The sequence below is a fragment of the Corvus kubaryi genome, unplaced genomic scaffold, assembly GCF_017639235.1.
Source record: "Corvus kubaryi isolate FWS band 111438036 unplaced genomic scaffold, C.kubaryi_AGA036_p1.0 split3-73, whole genome shotgun sequence".
NCBI lineage: Eukaryota > Metazoa > Chordata > Aves > Passeriformes > Corvidae > Corvus > Corvus kubaryi.
Window position 1 is genome coordinate 35776841 of NW_024582091.1, and position 22535 is coordinate 35799375.

The window sequence follows — 22535 nt, forward strand, 5'->3', positions numbered from 1 at the left end:
AAGCCTAAAACCTCTAAATTTTTCACCCTGTGACAATCTTACATAGTAGTCTATCATCTAATTCACACCACTGTATTTTCTAGTTCTTGTCTGATTGTAGGCAGTTTTTTCCAAGGTTGGAGGTTAAAACAGTGCTGTTCAGGGGGGTAAGAACCCTTCAAAACAGGCAGAGAAATATCCTCAGCACTCTGGGTTCCTACAGAAGAGGATCAGAGCCCTTAGACACTACTCTGATCTGAAGAATAATTAACTGTTCTTACTTAGCAGAATAACTTTGGCAGAAAAGAAAATTTTAAAATATGGTCCCATACTCTATTGTAATGATTGACTGGAGCAGGGGTTTAAATCTGCCATTCTACATCCCAGGTGAGTGCTGCCCTATTTACTCAGCTATTAGTTATTTTAGCTTATAGAATAGGTTGATTATTTAGGCTGCCTCACACTTCATCTCTCACTTTCCACAAAGAACAACTGTACAGATTACCTTGCTTCAAGCCAAAAAGAAATTCCCAAACTTCCTTTTTTCCTCAAATAAACAAAAATCTTTTTTTCTGGCCATCCTTACAAGTGATGATGAACAACAACCGAGTTTCTCAAATGAGGGGCCAGATTCAGAAAATCATTATTGCGTTTAGAAGTGCACAAGAGTAGGTGTAAAATTAACTGTTAAAGCAAGTATCTGTAATTGTCTAGATCAGGGTGGCCTGATTACTAGAGTACTTGCAGCCTCAATGAATGATGACATAATTTTCAGAGCTCTACTCTTCCTGGTCTCCAGTCACAATGACAGTGGACCAGCCCTGAGGAGTCACCACGACCATTTTATTAATTTGTGCTACTTTTAGGATACTTATGGAAAGAAAATAATTTGAAGTGGCACACTAGAGCAAAGGAGTGAAATATACAAAAAAAAGTGATAAAAACGGGCATGGTACGTAATAGTCATTAAACTCTACAGATTTAATTGAACAGCTAATTTTTGTTTAGATTCTCTCATACACAGCCTTTTTTGCTCTGGTCTCTTATTACAAGGGGACTCTAAAATGACATTTTGAACCAAGCAATAAGATAAGCAATAACTGAGTAATTTAGATGGGTTGCAGTGAACATGGGAATCTACATTTTATTTTCAATAATTATGAAGAAACCTGTGACTTCGAAATGCATTTCCTTTCTTTGTCCTCGCCAATTCCTACCAACCTCTTGTTAGCCAAAGAAGTCAAGAAAGAAGCTGAAAGGAGACTAAAAAGGAATATGCATATAACTACCTATTTTCCCCATTTCTCATTCTTTGAGGCTCATCTGTGGAATTTTCACTGTTGCTGACATGCAAGGAAGACCCAGATGTCACGGTTCATCTCTTTGCCATGTTGTGAATAAGCCTGCAGAGATACTGCACCACCAGGCACCTCGGTGACTTCTTCCCCTGCAGGCAAAGTGCATTTTCTGCTTGACATTTCCTAACTGCCAGAGGCATGGAGAACAAAAGCCCTACATCCACCCTACATCAAAATGCCCAAGGTGTTTGGGATTGCAAAACATAAGTGCATGCAACAAGGCACAACCTCGCTGTTTTTCATGAGATCTGCAGGAAGAACATCAAGGTTTATTATTCATGATCATTTGCTTTATGCATCCTCCTCTCCACCCTTCTTGAAAGCTTGGCCAAAAAGTCTTTCAAACTGAGCAAACTGACATACATGAACCTATCTGGCTCCTACTAACAGAGGTAAAAAGTAATAGATGTACTATAAACCCCCAGCACTTCAAACCAGGGCTCTCAAGGAAGGAGATATTTAAAATACACCGCATTCAAATGTAAATGAAGGCACTGCCTTCTGCAACCAAAAGTATGGGTTACAGTCATGGTGCTTGGTTGGTACTCATCAGGCAGGCTGAGAGGTTTTGCAGAGCTCCTTTCATGGTACAGAATCTCTTAGGACTTGTGAAAATGCTGGCTTTCAAAAAACACAAAATATAACATTTTCTAGTCATTATAATGTTAAACCAGATAAGATGTATGCTGTTCAACTCTCATTTTAACAGAAGCCCTATTTTAGTCAACAGGCTGACATCACATGAACAAGGAAAATGTTTATATCTGCCAGGGCTGGCTTACTCATCGTCAATTTTTATTCCTCTCTTCTTTGTTTCTTTACCTATTGCACAAACCGAACATTGTCACATGCTTTGGGTTTTCTTTCCTTAAAAAAACAAGCCAAAATTTTAACATAACAGTGTCTTGCATCTCAAGCTGATGATAAGCAGGGTTAAGATACTGATGTGTGATGTATTAAACAGGAGGAAAATGAAAACAGCTCGAGTGGTCCAAGAAGTTAGATTTCCTAGTAGTTAAAAACATCTCCAGAAACCTGGAAGTCTTTCTTTCTTATTCCTGTTTTTCTACCTTTTTATTTGCTCTGATTTCTTTGATGTTAATAATCATGTTTTGTTCTTTATGCCTGCTTGTGCAAATTATGAAAGTTAGTCAAATATATCCATAGTCCATCATAGTGTCCCTGTTTAGAAAATGTGGTCCACCAAATGTCAGACAACAAAAACCTGACTTTATTTTTATGCATGGAAATGCCAACAGTTTCTGACCTGTTTGCAGCGATGTTTCTACACTAAAATGTAAATCATGATTTTGTTTTCTGGCTCAAACAGGTAGTTCCGACTTAATCTTGAATTTCAAGCACACGGTGGCATGGTGGTATATTGCCATGTAAATGCTTCTGAATAAGGCCACAGCCTTACACAACACTTCATGTTGGTAGACAGTGGTGACACAGGGAAGAAAACATAATTCCAAAGTCTCAAAATGGAGAGTAAAAATTTGATTTTTATACTAGCACTGCTGCATGTAGGAGAGTTTCTAGTCTGCGGTTGGTTAATTCATTTATATGAGCTTGCCATGTCTCTGATTAACTCAGAGCAAAAAGTGATGGCTGTGAAGCTGAGTACTGGCTGAGTTCACTTGAGAATCTTTGCAGCAGAAGACCAAGTTATAGGGTCTCTGCTTTCTGTACTCCTCATCAGGAAGAACCTTTACATTTTTACAGATTACTTTGGCCTTTGAACTTCTTTTGAAAATGTGTACCATGCACACATATTAAAAATTTATCTAACTTAGAAAACTTTTTCGACGGTTGACGTGATTTCTTCTCATTAGGATTCATCAAGATGTTTTCTGAGTTTTTGTAAAGTGTAATTGTGAAATGATCAAATATTTATCTAAAACATCTCCTTTAGGATTTTAGATTTTTCTTCAGAAAAGCAAATACTTAGAATATTTGGCTTTATAAAGTTGGGTCTTTTTCAGAAAAAAAATCCATCTATTTCAGAAAAAACTCTCAGTAATATGGTTTTACTTTCTTAAAAATATTCTGAAAGAAAACCACCAGTCATTTGCTGCCTAACACTGCTTCTTGCACACAACCCAGAGCTGTGCTGAGCATAAACTCAAGAGCTGGAAACATGCCTCTAAGCTGGGGTAGATGTTGAAGTCCACGACACCAGCGCAGACCAGGATTTTAACACTAACAGCCTAACAGCTATCTCATGTTAGTAGAGTAGCCTGCCCACACCAGTGTCACATCTGGGATGCTAATCTGCTGCAGACTTTCAGCCCAGAGTTAAGGCATTCTGGGGTCAGGCAGGGACCACCCTCCCCATGCCTCCACCCTACCCTGTCTGTCAGAAAGCATTAAACTAATGCCACAGAATAGTTAGAGCTGAAAGAGACACTTCCAGTGCTCAACTGGCTGCAGTCTAGCACGGACTAGCTGCTGTAATCTTTCCTCCGATCATTTGCACGTACACAGCTAAGTGCCTGTTTTCCTCACTGCGCAATCCTACGTTCAGTCATCACCTCTAACAAATCCCTTTAAATCACTCTCTATTCCAAGTGCCTCTGAGTTTATACTGTGCTACTTACAAAGGTGTATATTTTGGTGAGTTAATTGCAGGAAGCAGAGCAAAGTCACTGCTTCTGGCTCCCTCATGGTCATCAGGGATGATTACATCTGAGATACAACAGGGAGCATTACTGCCTAACTTGAATTGTCCTTCAAACATAAAAATGTTAACCCAAATTATTCTCATACACATTTTTCACATCTCCCAGCTGGAGAAAAATATAACCTGAGCATTTAGCAACAGTGCTTGATTTTTGTATTTAAATAAAAAAAGAGATGTTGACAAGAAAAAGGGCCAGGCAACAGAAACCATCCCCAGCCCTAATCTCATAATGTGATTAGGTAAGGTTTCCTTAGAGGATGGAAATTTTCCAGACTGAACCTTCCATCCAGTTTAAGGCATTGAAATTCACGTGATTTGTACCTAATATGTGTAGAGGGTTTGTTTTGGGTTTTTTTTCCCAAAGTCACATTCAAATACTGGACATAATTTTAATTTGAAAAAACAGTGTTGTCTGATTGATTGATTGAAACCTTATTGTTGGCATTTGGTCTTAACTGGTTTTGGGTATACTTTCAAACGCAGAACAAAAATTCTAACATCACTGAGGAGGAAAGGTCCTTACCATGTGAACGGAAAATCTTATTCAAAGAACAGATACTTCCTGCTCTTGGTGTAAAGAAAGGATTGGTTTACTCTGTGACTGCATTGTTCAATGAAGGCTCTTATTTAGGTTTTATTAGTATACAGCATTAAGAAGGAATTACCAGACCTCTGTTTTAAGCTGCAGAATTTTTATTGGAAAAGAATATGTACTTTCAGGTAAAAGATAACTGTTGCTGTGCTTTTAGCTTGGAGAAGGCTATATATCTAAATTTACATAAATCCTTCTGTCCCCATATAGTCCTACTAATAAGTAAACTGTATATCCAGAATTTCTGCAGGTCACTCTGCTGAACAACTTAAATATTCTAATTAAGGAAGAGGAATCAAAAAACATAATAATCAATATGCCCAAACATTTAAAAATGAGAATTAGAGATGGGTTAAGGACTTCTTGTCCTCTCTGCCATCAAGTCCATTTTTAAGTTCTTATTCCTAATTAATTACCTGGAACTCTGCCACTCATAAGGAGTTTCAGACTTTAAAGACTTACAGTAATTTAGACTAAATCCAAAAGAAGTATACCTCAAAGAAACACCCATAAAACAAGAAGTATACCTCAAAGAAATACCAATAAAACATTGTTTCTGCCTGACGTATGCCTGAAGATTTAAGATAATGCATTTAGCAACAGCTAAAAAGTATAACCCTGAGGAGCAATCTCATAAAAAGCTCAGGTCAAGCAAAAACATGTTTCACTTGGTTAGGCTTCCTGGCAATACACTTATTGTACTCCTAAGCAGCAGAGCCACTGGCAAAGTGGTTGCGGTCTTCAGGATGGCCACAGTCTCTCAGCACGGTTGACACACTTCAAGCAGAATTAATTGGCAATTAATCATGAGCATCATTACTTCCTTGTGGAAACAATATCATAATATAGTAATATGTAACCAAGTATGTTTCAGGTCTAAGGCCAAAATGGGTAGCCAATAAAGAGTTTATATTTATTCAAGAGGAACATATAATTTGAATTGTATAAATAATACAGTTGGTGAAGGTACTCCCATTTGTCCATGGAATCACCATTCTTGCACAGCAATGTATATTTCTTTGAGGCAGCAATGGAAGAGGTTTTAATTCTATTGTAGAACTGCAAAACAATCCCCTTGATCATGCAGATAAATAACATTACACTTTTTCTCCTGCTTCGGAGTGAAGACACCGCTTTGCCTGAAGACAGAACACGTGAGAATTGACAGTGCGTCCCTTTCTTGTTTTACACATGCAGAAGTACAGTACCAGGAAACATGTTTTCTGAAAATGACATGCCGACTTCTGTGAAGGGCTACCAAAGTGGAACACACGTGGGAAAGACCTCAGGCATTTGGATGCCGAGCTCCTAGAGGAGCCACCGACCTGCACAACTTGGCACCTACAGTTTGAAGGAAAAGCAGGGGGTAAAATAAGCACAAGGCTCATGATTTTGACATGACAGCCTCCAGAGCAACTCTCTGGAATTATTGCTCATAATCCTCTAAAAATTTATATTTACAAGGTTAACATACAAACATAAGAGAGCTTACAAAATAAGTGCAGTTAAGTAACAATCACATTAATACTATTTCCACCTTTTCTCACACAGAGTCAGATTCTGGTACCCTTCTGTAGGACTTCAACACCCATCAATACATGCAGGAAGTCACACAACAAGAGCTATTTTCAGATTACAGGGTTCTTTTAAAGTCTGCATTAAAATTATACTATAGCAATTCTATAGAAACCAAAACCATGATTGGCACTCATAAAACAGAAAGACAGTTTCAGTCCCAGCAGCTAAAGACATAGTAATGGAGAGGTCACTGTAATGAGGGGTTGCAGAAAGCAGACCAAAGAGCATTAACTTGTAGTTTATAAAAATTTGGTTAGATATTTAGCTTTTCTAAGGTAGGGGTTTTGGGTTTGGGGCTGTATTTCATTCCAAGATGTAAATTATTTCCACGCCAGCTAAAACATCAGTCTTGGTGCAAAGAGAAATTATTCACTATCTACCTGTGGTTCATTTGTCATCTGTGTGGATTTTAATGTCATGTATGTGTAGTTGGTTGGTCCTGGCTAGATGCCAGGCATCCACTAAAAGCCAGTCTATCACTTCTCTGCACAAGTGGGCAGGGGAGAGAAAATATAACAAAGATTCATGAGTTAAGGACTGGGAGAGATCACTCACTGAATACCACTGCAGGCAAAACAGACTCAGTTTGGGGATCTGAACTGAATTTATTACTAACAAAATCAGAGCAGTATACCACCTTTTCCCTGCCCCTCCCTCTTTCCCAAGCTCTATGTCCTACCCCAGCAATGGAGGAAGATGGGAAATGGGGGTTATTGTCTGCTCATCACACCTTGTTTCTCCCACTGCTCAGGTAGAGGAATCTTTCCCCTGCTCCATTGTGGGGTCCCTCCCATGAGAGACAGTTTTCCATGAGCTTCTCCAATGTCGGTCCATCCCATGGACAACAGCTCTCCACAAACTGCTCCAAAGTGGGTCACTCTTCCACAGGGTGCAGTCCTTCAGGCACAGCCTGCTCCAATGTGGGTCCCCCACAGGGTCATAAGTCCTGCCAGGAAACCTGCTCCAGAATGGGCTCCTCTTTGCATGGGTCTGCAGGTCCCTGCCAGGACCCTGCTCCAGCACAGACATCCCATGGGTTCACAGACTCCTCTCAGGTATCCACCTGCTCCAGCGTGGGCTCCTCCACAGGCTGTGGGTGGATCTCTACCTCCTTGTGATCCTCCATGAGATGCAGGGGCACAGCTGCTTCACATTGGCTGCAGGGGAACCTCCAGTGCCTGGAGCAGGTCCTCCCCCTCCTTCTCCACTGACCTTGGGGTCTGAATAGTTGTTCCTCTTGCATGTTCTCACTCTACTCTTCACTGGCCACAGTTACATCTGCACCACAACTCTTTTATTTCTCGTTTTTAAATCTGTTATCACAGAGGCATTGCCACCATTTCTGATTGGCCCAGCCTTGGCCAGTGGCACATCCATCCTGTAGCCACCTGGGATTGGCTCTGCCAGACACAGGGAAGCTTCTGGCAGCTTCTCACAGAAGCCACCCCTGTAGCCCCCTGCCACCAAAACATGCAAACCCAATGCAGTCTGCTATGTGTGGACATGGCAGAGAGGCCTTGTCTGACCATTGTCTGTCTATTTTTCCACTGTTACTGGTGTGGAGTTGACAAATCTGTGCTCTGTTCATAGCTGTGACTACTGTGCATTGCAAGTGGAAGCAAAGATGAAGAGAGCCAGAACATAATTTTCTGAAAACTACCCCCAGCAGCTGTGGTTGCAGAGTAAAAGACTGGTACTGAAGGGAAATACTTCAATCAGATCAGAGTAGAAATTTCTGCTCCATTTACAGACCATTGGAGCAATTAAGTTTGCCCTATAAAAAATTTGCTTAAGATGCTGCTACAATGTGATTTGTCTGAATTAGAAGGTTGATCTTCAGAAACAATGCCAAGATGCTAGTAGGACCAAGCTAGGTTTGTTCTGTGACCCATCTACACAAGACCCATCAAGACAGAGTTTGCTACTGACGAGCCTGCTGTTCTGGTATTTGCACAAAGGATGCTTTACAATTGCTCATCTAAGGCCCAGTGCTGCTCTGAAGTGTTTTGCTGCCTGCTATGATAAGAAGTGTTGGATGTTTGGCTGTGGCCAATTTTCTTATCTTTTCAGTGCATCACCTAGTCATGGGCTTACTTTAAAATCATATACAAAACTAAGGATGAGGAAGAAAAAATAAAGACATGGCACCAGACAAAATGGGGCTAATGAATAACAATTATCACCCCACAAATCCTCTCAGAATTGGGAAGTAAAACTCAGAGATCTTCAAAAAACTGTGCTTTCCCCTTTTCCATGCTTACTTTTAGTTACATTTTAAGTTAAGGCTCTTGTCATCTTACTTTTATTTAACCAGAAAATCACACAGCACACGTTTTCCTACCACACGCTGGCATGGTCAATACATTGCCATAATGGATAGATGTTGCTTCTATTTAGAAAGCAAAAATCGAAGAAAATGGATCAAATTAGCTACACATTCAACTTTGCTGATGACAGAAATGAAGTAGGTTATTTTTGCATACAAAGTATGAAATAAATAATGCAGCAATAACTGCATAAATTAAGAATTCTTATAGTGAAGATACACAAGTGAAATGAAAGAAAACTACTGCAAAATAAAAGTGTGTAAGAAATATAAAGTTGGGTAGGACAGTAAAATCTGTGGTCATGTATAATTTAATCTTTGATCACAGAATGAAATAATATCTTAAGCAATTTTTCATATGCAATAATCTAGCAGAATATGAGAGAATAATATTTTTCTGTTATTTCTTCAGACAGCACTTGGGAAACTTTTAATTTTCAGCCTGTTCAGTTCCATGAATCTTTAGCACTGCAAAGCCTAATGGGCCAATTCAGGCTTGCACTGAAGAGCCAGCCCTGCAGATCAAAGGGCAGATAGCTTACAAGCTCTGCAGCATAAGATGATTGTTTGGTTGCCAATCTAATTTACTGAGGCTGAAATTGCTTTGTAGGGGAATGCACGGGAAAATATAGAACATTTGTTTATGTCAGGCTGCATGATGCAATTTGCTAGAGTTATCACATTAAGCAAAATGTAAAAGTTCAGGCCAGAGAGTAACAAGAAGTTACTGTCTGGTATCACTCAAGTTAAAAATCGGTGCCCTCATTTAGGTACTGCAGGCTACAAGCTGCCTTTCTGGCTTCCAATCAATCAGTCTCTTAAACTGGAGTCTCTTTGTATTTTCACACTGGGGTCTTTGGTATTACTAAAGCATTCCACTGTCAAAAAGCAGAGTTACCCTTGGCAACAAGTTTTTTGGAGTTTTTACTTCCTTATCAGTTTGCCCTGAAACAGAACATGAAGATTAACTGGCAGCTGCTGGTGTGTTCTCATACAGGCCTTTCTTTAATTGAAAAGAGGCTCCCTCTTCTAAGGAGATAAGCAATGGAAAACTTTAGTGCTGATACAAAAATATGCCTAATGTAACATGCCTTCTCAGCTAATGCTAAATAATTAAGTTTTTTTATGGTTGTATGGTTGGCCTGTTTCACTAGTCACATCGTAAGCTTAGTGCCAAAAAAATTACACAGAGCTGTGCTTGAGAAAAGATCATTTTTCCTAAAGGCAAACTGAAAAAAAAATAGTATTTTGCAATTTTTGCTTTTATCACAATCTCTTCTCTCCCCTGACCTTTTTGGTTGGGGTATATCTCCCCTGATTCATTCATCTGAGAGTTATTTATCTAATACAGGCTGGTGGTCTGGGTTTTCTCATCCATCAGTGGAGAGAGAAATTGAACCATACATGGGATGCTTGAGCTCATGCATTTCTGACAACTCCTTTGGGATGATACAAACAGCTAGTTTTGCCATTGTGAGGTCAATTAAGCAGCTGGCTCAGATCCATAGATAAGTCAAGTTAGATGAGAGGAAGCCCATCTCTATGGCTGAAAATTTACTGTCTTTAATATGTTGCCTGAGTATTTATGAGTTGTACTGAAGAGATACTGAATTTTGACCACATAGCATCCCCAGCATGGGGTTTCTTCCCCATTTCAGCAGAGCTAAACCTTCTCACTTCATTCTCATAAGCAGGTTCAAATAATGCACATGGAAGGATTGCTTTATACAAGAACCAAACTTCTAAGAGCTTACAAAATGCAGCTGCTATCCTCCTTTCCAATGCCAAATGCCCTCTAAAACTGGATGTCCTATTTAAAAAGTTCTCTTACAGAATTAGAAGTATTTTATGTTCTTGGGCACAGCCACATCACAGCATTTCTGCTGGTATTTTTCTGTCTATACTAGTTTTGAAACAACCTATAAAGTTTAGAACTAAGGAAAAATGAGTAGTTCTTAAAGAAAAGACATGCAGATACAGCTAAGTGATCCTACTACAGAGTTTTGTGGTTTATTTTACATAAAATGTTTTTTCTACTCTTGGAGTAAAATTCAATATTTGACATGTTTTTGACTAGGGAATTATTACTAATGAAGCCTGGGGAAATACTTTTCTTGAGGAAAACACAGTGTATTTAAAAGAAATTAAGAAAACATAGAGGGAAAATTTACAGCGTTGGAACTAGCACAGGCATGCTATACACTGAAGCCGAAAAGCTTCACACAAATAGATTATGGCATGTCTGGCATGTAGGATATACATACCAGGCTTTCAGCAGTATATACTGTAAATTTGCAGTTTACACACAGCATTAAGCAATTTGTTGGGTTGAGAGGGAGATCACAGGTCCAGAAAATTCACAGAAAATCTAGAGACAGTAGAAGAAACACTGTATCTTAAGGGTTTTTAATTGAAGCAAGAAAAACAGTCAAGCACATGGGAGACCTGAGGTAAATGTGAAGACAGAGTAATGAATCCTTAGCAGATGCAGTTATTTGAATAAGCAATACAGTTATATTGAAGTGACAGAAGACATGGAGTATTGAAACCTAAACTAAAGATAGTAATAAAAAAGAGATGCATCTGTAGAACCACAAGTAGAAAAAGTAGTTAAGAACAAGCTTTGAATATAAAGCAAGAGCTGTATTTTTCTGAAACACTGGGAAGTATTTCTCATAAATGTAAAACACATTTTCACTTTCTTGCTGCTGGTAAACATCTGCATGATGCCCGCTCATAGTGAGGAAAAATTAAATTCAGCAAATAGGCAGAAAAAAACTAACTATCAGCAAGTAGACTTACAATTTCTCAAAATAGAGAGATATATGTCAGCACAGACATATCCACACACAGTGACAATCATGAAAGTCAGACTTTTCAACAGCACAAAAATGAGAGGATTTCAAAAAGCCGGTCTGCTGCCCCTGAATGATTTTTTTTTTAATTGAATGAGCAAAAAGGAAGAGACAAGCCAGATAATTTGCAAAGGCAAGGATGCTGCAGAGACCTGTTTTCAGGGTGTGCTCCCTGGGATGATCACCTCTGTCTCTGTCAGCCCTGCTCCCAGCCCTGGTGCAGTGGTGTCTCTGCCTATGTGGGCTCTCCACACCCAGGGACCTGCCCTCAGCACGGCTTTAGCAGGGAGACAGCAACATTTTCATGCAGAGATAGGAGTGTGGACATGCCTGTGTGTCTGCTCTACCAGTGGATCGCACTCTCCCTCCTTCTGAGAGGTCCTGCTGGAGTGGAAGTCCTTCCTGAGGTGCAGTTGGTGAAACCAGAGAACTTTCTTTAGGAATGTGATTAAAAGGCATATTCGGGATCAGTCAGAATAATGACATTTACATACAGAAAACTGCAAAAATCCTAGCAAGACATAGTCTTAAACTCATTGCCAGAAATTCTGGGCTAGAAAGTGGAATGCTTTTTTCTAAGAAACCTACTTCTGAGAAAGCTCCTGGTTAACTTTTGTATGTGAGAAAAGTGAAAATCCCGCGGGTAGTGAGCCTGAGGCACATGCCGGAGCCTGAAGCTCAGAGCAGCAGAACAGGCCAATGCACACTTAGCTGCAGGCGGAGTTTGCAGACGGGCAGCTCTGTGCTCTCCCACGTGAAGAGCAGCCAAGGTCCACCACTCTGGGACCACTGTGGGGCTATCCTGCAAATAGCTGATTTGAATGCCTGCTATTACCTCCAAGCAATCCCTTTCATCTGTTCTGAATATATTATTTTCAAAATTTACCTATTACACTCATAATTGGTTCTGCTAGCAGAAAATGGACTGGGGGGAAAATCTGTACAAGTTTAACAAATTTTCATGGAGCCATGATTCAGCCAGGTAGGCAGCTTAAAGCTGAGGAGTGATATAAACCATTAGAGCCACAAAACCAGCTCAGTGCCTGGTTTTGGTTGTGATCTGGGTCACTACTGTCACTATTATGCCTAGCTATTGAGAAATTGTCTTATTCTGTTGTATGTCTTAGCAGGCGTGTTATCATGAGTTGTTGCTCCAGAAGTTCCTGGAGGCATTAGAAACAGAAGGCATTGCAGGAACATGTAGGAAGACACAATCTCTTCCCTGAGGAAAAGGTTGCAAGAAATATGAAACAAAAGAATATTTAACAGAGAAGTTCCTAAACCTGGTTAGGTGTCCCCTTATTGCAGTGAAGATCTCTTCCCCATTGGTAAATGCAGCATAAGGAGAAATTACTTATCCATGCCCTTATTCTACCCATGAGATGAACACAAGATTACAGTCTTATCTCTTGCACAGTTTACATGCTGTGTAGAGCAGCTTGATCAATGAAAATATGCTGTTTCCCATAACCTGTGATTCCTGGAAAGTAACATGAATATTGTGTAAAGAGATAGAAAAGACCTAAGGTCTTACATAATCTATCTTCAACTAATACTGAGATCTCTTGTGCTAGTTATTATTTCTTCATCTTGTGCTAACAGAAGAAACTAAAACTACGGCAGGTGAATCCTAAGACCCAAGTGTTATCAGTTATCCAGCTGTTGCACCATTAAATTGTATTTACAAAATATATTTGTAAATACCTTAAATATATTCTGGCTTAAAACTTAGTATTTTTAAAATAATGCATCTTCAATAGAAATTAAAAAACCCTTTTAAATTCAGAACTTGAATTCAGAATCTGGTATTTGTTAACCAGAGAAAATTAAAAGTCTTAGCCTCTACCTTAAATGCCAGGTCTAACTTTTTCAGTTTCCCTCATTAAAACATCAAAACATCATGCTTTCCTGATGAAACTGATATTTTAAAAAGTACTTTAGTATGAAGTGCTCAGAGCAATTTTCAAGAAGGAATGAAAGACAGAGAACAGTGGAACAGTAAGAAAAAAAAACCCAATTGTGGCCGTAGCACCTACTTGAGACCCCAGATCGGCAGCAGATTTACACATCTGCACAGCTAAGCACACACTGATGATAGCCCACACTGTCCAGCAAGTGCCAAACTGCACAGTTCAGTGCTCCACAAAATCACACAGGAGCAAGAAATGGCCAAAGCCAGCTCACATGTACACTACTGAAGTAGACTAAATTATGCCACAGACAAATTTGCACCATGTCTACACCTTTTTTTTTCCTGTCTGTAAAAATGAGATGTGTAGGTTTGTGTGAAAACCGTGCTGCAGAAGGAATCCAGAATCAACATCTATGTAAGTATTTAACTAACACAGACAGTTTGATCAGGCCAAAGAGTTCATCCGCCCTCCCCTTTGTGAAATTCAATCTTTGTTTGCACAGCTAATATCTTCCCCAGTAGCCATAAGCCCCATCCTTTGTGCATCAGTAGGCTTTAGGAAATGTTTAATCAGTTTGCAAGAGCACATAGATACAATTCCGCAACAACCCTCTATGTGGCATCTAAAAAAGTCATTTATAGGAAAATATAAATTTTGCCCCTGAAAAGAAAGGCTAAGGAAGTGTTCCTACTTAAATCTACTCTCTTTCTGTATTCATTTTTTTTCTCTCTAAATATTTTTTAAGCAATATGAAATTTTCTTGCTCTTCTGAAGATGGAAAATCACTGAGAATTGTACTCTAATTTTTAACTTTATAAAAAAATATTCTGATTTGAAAATGCAACTTCTAAAATTTTAGTATTCTTTATATATTATTGTAAAAATTAAGAATATAAAACTATTCTGAAAAATCAGTTAGTGTATTTCTGAGCTAAAATCTTGTTTTAGCTTCAACCAACCACAATTTTTTTGAAGACTGAGCAACTGTATGTGCAGTCATGCAAAGCATTTAGAAAATAAATTCAGAAATTATAAATAATGAATAATTCTAGGGAATTTTTAGCAGAACAGCAAGTATCTACAACTTCCACCAAATTTAACATGGAAAGCTTGATTCTGATACTACCATTTTGAAGCTCTCTCACTTGAAAGCAGAAAACTAGGGATCTTGACATACATACTGTAATACAAGCAAATTCTCCGTTTCATACAGATCTGTGAAAATAGCTGTCATAAATTTCAAACGTGATTAAAGATCAAGTACCCGAAGGCAGAAATTTGGGCCTTGCAATTGTTCATTCTGATTAAGTGCAGAAACCCACAATATTTTAGAGTAATTATAGGTATTTATCATACAGACGCTGGAGAGCACGTCAAATTTCTCTGAATTAATTTCAAGTTTCAGTCTTACTGAATGCACTGAAGAAATATGACTGACAATTGTAACAAAAGAGAAGAAATAGAATTCTACACTTAATGCTTTTTTGGGTTCAGAGAAAGATACAAATGAGGGCCAGAACCATCTCTATCATATCTAATATGCTATCTTCAGCATATTAGAAAAATAAGAATTTGTTGTTTTATGAGGTCTTCAGTATATTGCTTTCAGGAAGAAATGAGAGAACCATCTTCCCCTCAGCACTCTTAAGCTTTCAATTCCAAACTGAAAGAAAAGTTAGAAAATGTGTTATAGGAAAACGTTTGTGCATGTGGGTTTTCAAGTCACCTAGGATCCTGCTTGTATGAATGTTTGCTCACGTATTTTCATTATTTTTTAAATAAGCTGTAATGTTCATCTCTTTTTTAAATACTCTTTGGCTTTTACACTGCTGAAAATACTGATGTGTGTTCGTAGCTGATGAAACCTGGCTGCACAGTGGCCATCACAAGAAAGGTGATTGGAATCAAATAAGGACCTGGCCCTTCATTTGAACAAACATCACCATTTAATTATTTTTTAATTTAAAATAAACATCTGTTAAAAGAAATTCATTAAATTCCTATATAAAAGTAGAAGCTTGATGTGCTTTTAGACAATTTTACTTAGTCCTTGCCAGAAATACTTACAGACAGAAATAATTTTCAACCTCATTTTCTTAAGGGAGACAGGATGAAGGAGAAGAGAAAAAAACTGAAAGAAAGGGGGTATGTCACTGTGCATACAGGTTGTCAGGGCACACCTGAGCCAGGTCCTGGGCACACATAAACACACACTTGATACATGTTTGTGAAGACAGACAAGAGGTCTTGTTTTCCCTCCAGTAAGCAGTGGAAAAAACTTCAAAATGCAATAACTGATTTGAAATGTAATTATTATCTAAATTCTTCTAAATCTGCTAAGTCTGAATCACTCACCTTTGTCACATGATGCTTTTCATGCTGTACGGGAATCTTAAACATTTGGCACCAATATGTTGTGTCCTTGTCTGGTACAGGCACCTGTCTTAATAAAAAGGGCAAGAACACAGTATTATCATAGAATTACAGAATGGTTTGGGTTGGAAGGGACCTTAGAGACTGTCCAGTTCCAATCCCTTGCCTTGGGCAGGGACATATTCCACTAGACCAGGTTGCTCAAAGCCCCATCCAACCAGACCTTGAAAACTTCCAGGGATGAGGCACCCACAGCTTCTCTGGGCAGCATGTTCCGATGCCTCAACCTCACAGTGAAGAATTTCATCCTCATATTTAATCTATACACAAAAGTCACACTACCTGTTGTGTAAGCCCAAGGCTTTGGTTACCACCTTATTCCCGTCTCCACAGAAACCCAAAACATGGAGTAACTTACGTCTTTGTTTGTCAGGTCAAAGTATGGCAAAGAGGCAGATAAGACTTCCTCTCTCTCAGGGTTCAGCAAACGCAGGCTCTTTGTACCACGATTAGATCCATGGTAATTTTGACCTGCTTCTCCCAAGTCTTTGTGGTGGTAGGCCCATATTACCCGCACTGTGCTCTCCTGAAAAAACAAAGCAAAATGTCCACAAGGGATATGAGCAACACCTTCCTCACACAGCTCACAGGATTCCTACAATAGCTGTGATATAAGTGTATTTAAACAATGACAGTGTATTCCAGAGGAGCAGTCATCTACTTACATAATTTGGCCTTTGAAATAAAAAATGTTTTATACTCAAAGGGTTAATTGGAAATACACAGAAATTAAATCGTTCTCTGGTAGATTCCTTCCCTAATGTTGTGAATTGAAATCATATCTTCAAAGGGCAGAACAGACTCATAAAAAGTAACCAACTAAATTCATTAGAAACATTTTTCTACAGATGTAATTTATTTGATCAGCAACCAGAATGCTTCCCCCCCAAAAATTTCCCAGGCTTAGGCCTGTGAAGATGTGAATAGCTTCAGTGAAATGCTGTCCTTAGATACTATGGAAAATTATCATTCAATTACAGAACAGATTTACATCTTAAAAATCAATCTACAGCCACTGCACAGATCACTTCTCTGTAAACCATTCTCAGATTGCAATAATGACCCATGAGACAAAGTGCTATAATAAATCCTGAAGTGTTCCAAAATGCTAAATTATACTGAGAATTTGGAGCAGGTGTGCAAAGCAGAGGTTCATTGACTGCCTGGAAAACTGGTGGTTTACACAGCTGTGGTTGGCTTCCTGCATTTTCAGCCCCTCATGTTGCTCTTATTGCATATATTGTAAAAACACAGATAATGAATATAGTGTTTTACTCCTATAGTAACGCTTCCAAAAGAAGTAGTAAACAAGCCAAAGCATAGAAAGCCTTGCAAATCTCTCCAACCTATCTGTCACTTCCAATACAGAAGTCATCAGCTTCATTTAATTTAAAATTATGCTTAGGAAATAGCACAGCACTCCCTAGGGCAACAGAAGAATTTACCATTAAAATTATTTTACCATGGAAGGTTTTACCATAAAATCTTTTAACTTTTAATTTTGAATAAAGAAATAAAACAAACAGATGCTTTAAATGTATCTTCTTCAATTTTTTTAGAAAATCTGTTTCTAACATCAACTACTAAGATCAAGTTAGTGCAGAATCTTAAAAGTATTTCTCAATTTGGCCTCTCTTGAATGATTGTGACAGTGGCATATAGGACTTGATGGCCCAGAAGTATCTGTTTCAATTCTGTGTACACTTGTTAGAAATTACAGAACATAATGTATTAAAGTAGAAGGACAAAGAAAGCTGAAATTTAAACATAATAGTTTAATAAAGCTATCACAATTATTTTACCCAGTTAATTTCAGCAAAAGGATATTTTGGAAAGTGATTTTCTCTAATTGTCTCCTTGTACTAAAAAGAGGTTTTAATTACCAGCTTAATTACCACATATACATTTATCCTGTATCGATTACTTCATCTGCCTACGTATAATCAGAGACTATTACCGTTATGCTCTTGTCATTTGTGTCACAAGTGTGCAGCTCTCTGCTAAAAGCCAATATTGTATGTGTACTGTTTTCCATGGCATATTCCAGATGGTAATCCTGTTGAGGGTCCTTTTTTAGTACTCTGTTTTCATCTGTAAAATAATCCTGTTACAAAAGAAAGGTGACCCATTATTAAAATCTAATATTAAAAATGAAACTCTATGTCCACTACTGAAGCCCTTTAACACACGTAAAATTTTGTAGTATCAGTTTTGAACCAAATGATAAATTTGAGGTGGCACTGAACTACTTTTTATCTCCAAGAAAGCAACTGTCCATGATAAAGAGCTTAAAGAATGCCTTAAGTAACTTTAGCAACACACTGCCTGTATGTAACTGCAGAAAAAAAGCTGGACCCAGCAACCAAGAAACCTTATTTATCATAACTGGGATGTCATGAACTCCAGAAGAAATTATAGAGAGAACGAAATTCACTTAATATTTGCATCAATAATACTGTTGCTCCCTTACTCCCACAACTTTTCCTACGTTTTTTTCTTTCCCACAAGAAACAAATCTCTTGAATGAGCATTGACTGGAACCAGAAAGCCTACAGCTTAACTAGCACGAAAAGCACTCATTTCATACAAAAGCTGCTGGGATTAGGTTAAGGTTTTGGAAGAGGCAAGGTAGCTGTTTGTAAGAAAGATGCTCCCTATCCGGGGTTCTGCAGAGGCCCGCACAAAGGAGTATCTCGGCAGCAATGTCGGGTCATTAACCTCCTCACCCCGGATTCCTGCAGCCCCCTGCAGCTGGGACGTGTCCCGTCCCGCCCTCTCCTCCCACCCGGCCACCTGGGAAGGGCCTCAGATGCACCTCCTCTGGTCACCCTCCTCTGAGTTTTAGGCTGTTTCTGCCTGGTTTGGGATGGGCAGGGGTCCTTTAACTAAACAATGTATTTCTCATACTGAGTAGGCTATGGGGAGACACCATTCATTGTGTGGTGTCCTTTGCAAAATAATGCAGCGCTGGCTGGTCCCAGCAGGCACTTATTTTTTGGAGTTGTTCGGACCTCTGTTCACTTTTGGAGAGATTTCCAGCTTTCCGCTTTTGTTAAGGCTGAGGTAACCAATCTGAAAAACTGTAAAATGTTATGCCCAAGTATTTTGATACCAGTAAAAAATAACTGAAACTTCATTAATTCACTAAAGGGTCATTTAAAAGCTGTAATCTTAAACTTAATTCCACCCTAGAAACCTGTGTGTGGGCAAGACACCAGAGAGTTCTTCTTTTCCTATCACCACATCTTATAAATACAAATGATTAAGTATTTACATGAGAGAATAGGCACAATGGAAAAATAATCACTAAAAAGAGCAAAAAGGGGGCCTGGGACCTGAAAGAAAGTGAACTGATGAGTTGTATTTGTTTAGAGAAATAACTTTGGATTTGCTGTTTTCCAGGCAGAAATAATAGACTTGTTTTGGGATGGTTCTTTGAAGATGGGTACTTTATGGGATCAAAACGCTTCACTTTAGCCCTGCATTAGAACTTGGAAAGAGGCAGTGTATTGTCCATACATAATACCCTTCCTGCTCTGAAAGCACTCTTCTGTGGAATCCCTGCTTCCATCTCTAAGTTAGTAAGGGTTTGTCTGGATGAGAAATGTAACCTTCTGAACATCAGTTTTTATTGAAGTGTGGTATCTTTGCTAACATCCTACCTTACATTGAAGGAAGACATTCTTAGTAAAAGCGCCCACACATTGAAATATTGAGGAATACCAATTCAAGAGCAGCTTTTACTCATGTGAACAGACTGAAAATCTCTGCCTGCAACCAGTGTGAAGGGAAGCTGAGAAATGTGAAGAAAAGCTAGTTGTGCAACTTCAAATGCTTTGTGGTGAATTTCACCATTTCATCACAAGTGTAGAGGACACAGCTCTAACCAGAAAAAATCCTCCTGTGATATACTCCTGATTTCCATGAGCCTGAGGCAAGAATGCAAAAACAATGCAAAGAAGTTCTGTAATGAAGGTATAAGCTCAGATATGCCTTGATAACGTGGCTGTCAGTGTAATTATCTCACTTGCCCAGATGACAGTCAGTCAGGTCACAGCTCTGGCTCACCACGAGGGGCTCATTTTGTGGCTGCTGGCAAATGCCTTGGGGATGGTGGCCCCAAAGCCCAGGCCCCCAGAGAGGACCAGGCTGCTCCCCGTGGGATGAGAGCTGTGTTGGGCACTCACATTGCTGCCTGCTCAGGCACTGGCTGCCCACCCCTGCTGTCAAAAATGAACAGAACCTCGCTGATGTCAACGATTGCACCTGAAATTATTTTGTGGCTAGATGTGGCTATTACTATTTTCAGTTCCTTTGTTGAAAATTTTCCAGATGTTCATAATAAAAATAAAATCAAATCATGTAACAACAAAAAAAAATGCCTGAACAACTCAAAATTTGATTGCTCAACCTCTCACACAAAAATGGTTTGTTTCCCAGTTTTAAAACAAAATAATGCCACATTGTCCAGGAACCATATAAATCTGTTCATCGAGAATATTTTCAGTTAAACTATGCAGACTTTGCTCAATTTACTCATCAGAGCTTAAAAGCCTTTAAGACATGTTTGTGTACAAAACAGAATGAACAAAAGGTTTCAAAAATGATGACGCAGCCACAATCTGTGATGTCACATCTTTTTCAACTGCAATTTGGAAAAATCTGCAACCTGGAAAAGTAAAAAAATGTTAGTTTTAGATAGATCTATGTAGATATATGCCTGTACCTTTATATATATCCTATGCTTCCTTTCAGAGTAGAAAACTAAAATTAAAGTCCTGCTGCCGAAAGTCCTGGTGCAAATGCAATCAAAACCATCACATTTGGACTTCCTACACTCCACTTAAGCTCTTTCGTCTAGTCAGAGGAGAAAGATGGATACTTCTGAAGGCCTTTGAAAAGTGGCAGTACAGAGGATGGATCTACCAGGGGCCAGAGAGGGTAACTGGGCATTTGAGCTTCAGCTAAACTAAGGAAATATAAATTTAATTTGAAACTCTCTCAGGCCCACACTACTGTAACACAGAACTCAACCAAATTCACAAGTTTCACTTACTTAATTCTGTAAAGAAAGGAGTGGGATGCTTTAATCCACAGCATTACAGTGCTTTGATATCTACCACAGATAGTTCTAAAATGGGCTTCGTACTAGAACAGTTTATTCTTCCCAACAGGCAGGAAAAGGCTCTAACATGGTATAATCTTTTTTTTTACACAGATCTGGTTTTGCTACCCCACACAGTTAGCTAGAAAACCTGTGTCTTTTGTAGGGTAGATTATACTGATACAGGTCCCCTGAATTTCATGGAGTTCCAACAGAGATCTACAATAATTGTCAAGTCCTTTAAACTGGATTTCTGAAATGCTCGCATGTGTGTGGATAAATCCACAACATCGATTTATGCAGTGATTCAGTTCTTGCATCCAGATTTTTCAGTTTCTTATACAGACAAAAATATATATATTATATGTTTAATGAAGAGAAAGTTTTCAAACTACACATCAGCTTTACAGAAGTACAAGAATTAGTGAAAGAGAAGGGTGAAGTGACTCTATTTTTCTAGTATGAATATCTCTGGTTATTTAAAGACTAAGTGTTTAAAAAACATTTCAGAAATGTTATTGGTCATTCTACATGATAACAAAGATGTCTATTTCAGGATTTGCTTATGTAAATTGTTTACATAATGTGAAACATTTAAATTTTCTGCACTCCCTTTGATAATGTTGCATAAAATGGCATATTGTATTCTGAACTAAGTTGTGCAATCCATCAAATAATTATCTCCTTCCTCATATTACCTAAAAGTTGAAACAACATATGGAAAATGAAAAATCTTCCTGACATTGCAAGATAGTTTATGCTCCTTTCCAGATGTGAAGCAGATCGTGTTATCCTATTTTTCAGACACTGTTAGCTTCTCTCCTTCTTAAAAAAAATATTTTGTGGTTTATATGGTTTCTGATTTCTGCTCCACAAACAGGACAGTAATTTCTTAGGGATGTGAAAAGACGCTGGTTTCTCCTTCGAGAATGCAAGCACAGCTGTAGAGGGAAGCCTGACCCCAAAAGCCCTACCAGCTGTCATCACAGACTGAAACAGGTGTTTATGGGACTCCCTCCCCAGATCTTTACAATGTACAAGATTGTTTTGTTTATGATATCCATTTCCAGTCCTAAATTATATATATCACCTTTCAACCTCAAGGAGCATAACATAATTCTCAGACTGTGGCCCCATGCAGCAATCGCCTTGTGCGCTCGGCTTGTGAGAAACTCAGCCACCCCAAATTATATGTGCTGCCCTTCTCTAACTGGGCCATCACTGCTGTTTCAGCAGCAGACTAATACTTAAAAGTGAAAAAAGGGACAAGCCAGGAAACGAAAATGACAGAAAAACAAGCTGTGTTTCAACTTGTCCTCACTGATACTCTGTAGCCAACCCATGGAGTTTCAAGCATCCCTGAATTACCAAGCTGATGCCAATGACCAGGACCAAAAACAAGCTTTGCAGAAAGGATCATGAAGCTGTAACAAAGATGAAAGTTGGCGCAGGAGAGGATCTATCTTAGTATAAATAGGGTGGATAAACTGCTATGGTAAGGAAAAGAACTGAACGAAACATTTGTTTGAAATAAGCACCGAGTTAAGCCTTTCTAGGTTTCCAAAAAAATAACTGTGGTTAACATTTCTCTTTTTTTATTGTTGCATTCAATTTAAATGGAATCCTTTTGCTCAAGGTTCCAGTACACACTAGATATTACCACCTAAAAGAAGCTGGTTTTACACTGTATTTGGCAAGAACCAAACAGAGCAAG

General features: G+C 38.7%; 1 protein-coding gene across 2 annotated transcripts in view; it reads right to left on the reverse strand.

The window, feature by feature from the left end:
- MOXD1 (monooxygenase DBH like 1) overlaps positions 1 to 22535 on the reverse strand; it is a 49944-nt gene that overhangs the window by 20189 nt on the left and 7220 nt on the right. For both annotated transcript variants that reach the window (XM_042016989.1, XM_042016988.1), the window contains exons 2-4: positions 17675 to 17821; positions 16076 to 16243; positions 15640 to 15723 (exon numbers count right to left, since the gene is read on the reverse strand). In XM_042016989.1, coding sequence (XP_041872923.1) covers positions 15640 to 15723; positions 16076 to 16243; positions 17675 to 17752 — 330 coding nt within the window. In that variant the 5' untranslated portion in view covers positions 17753 to 17821. The remainder of the gene's footprint in view (positions 1 to 15639; positions 15724 to 16075; positions 16244 to 17674; positions 17822 to 22535) is intronic.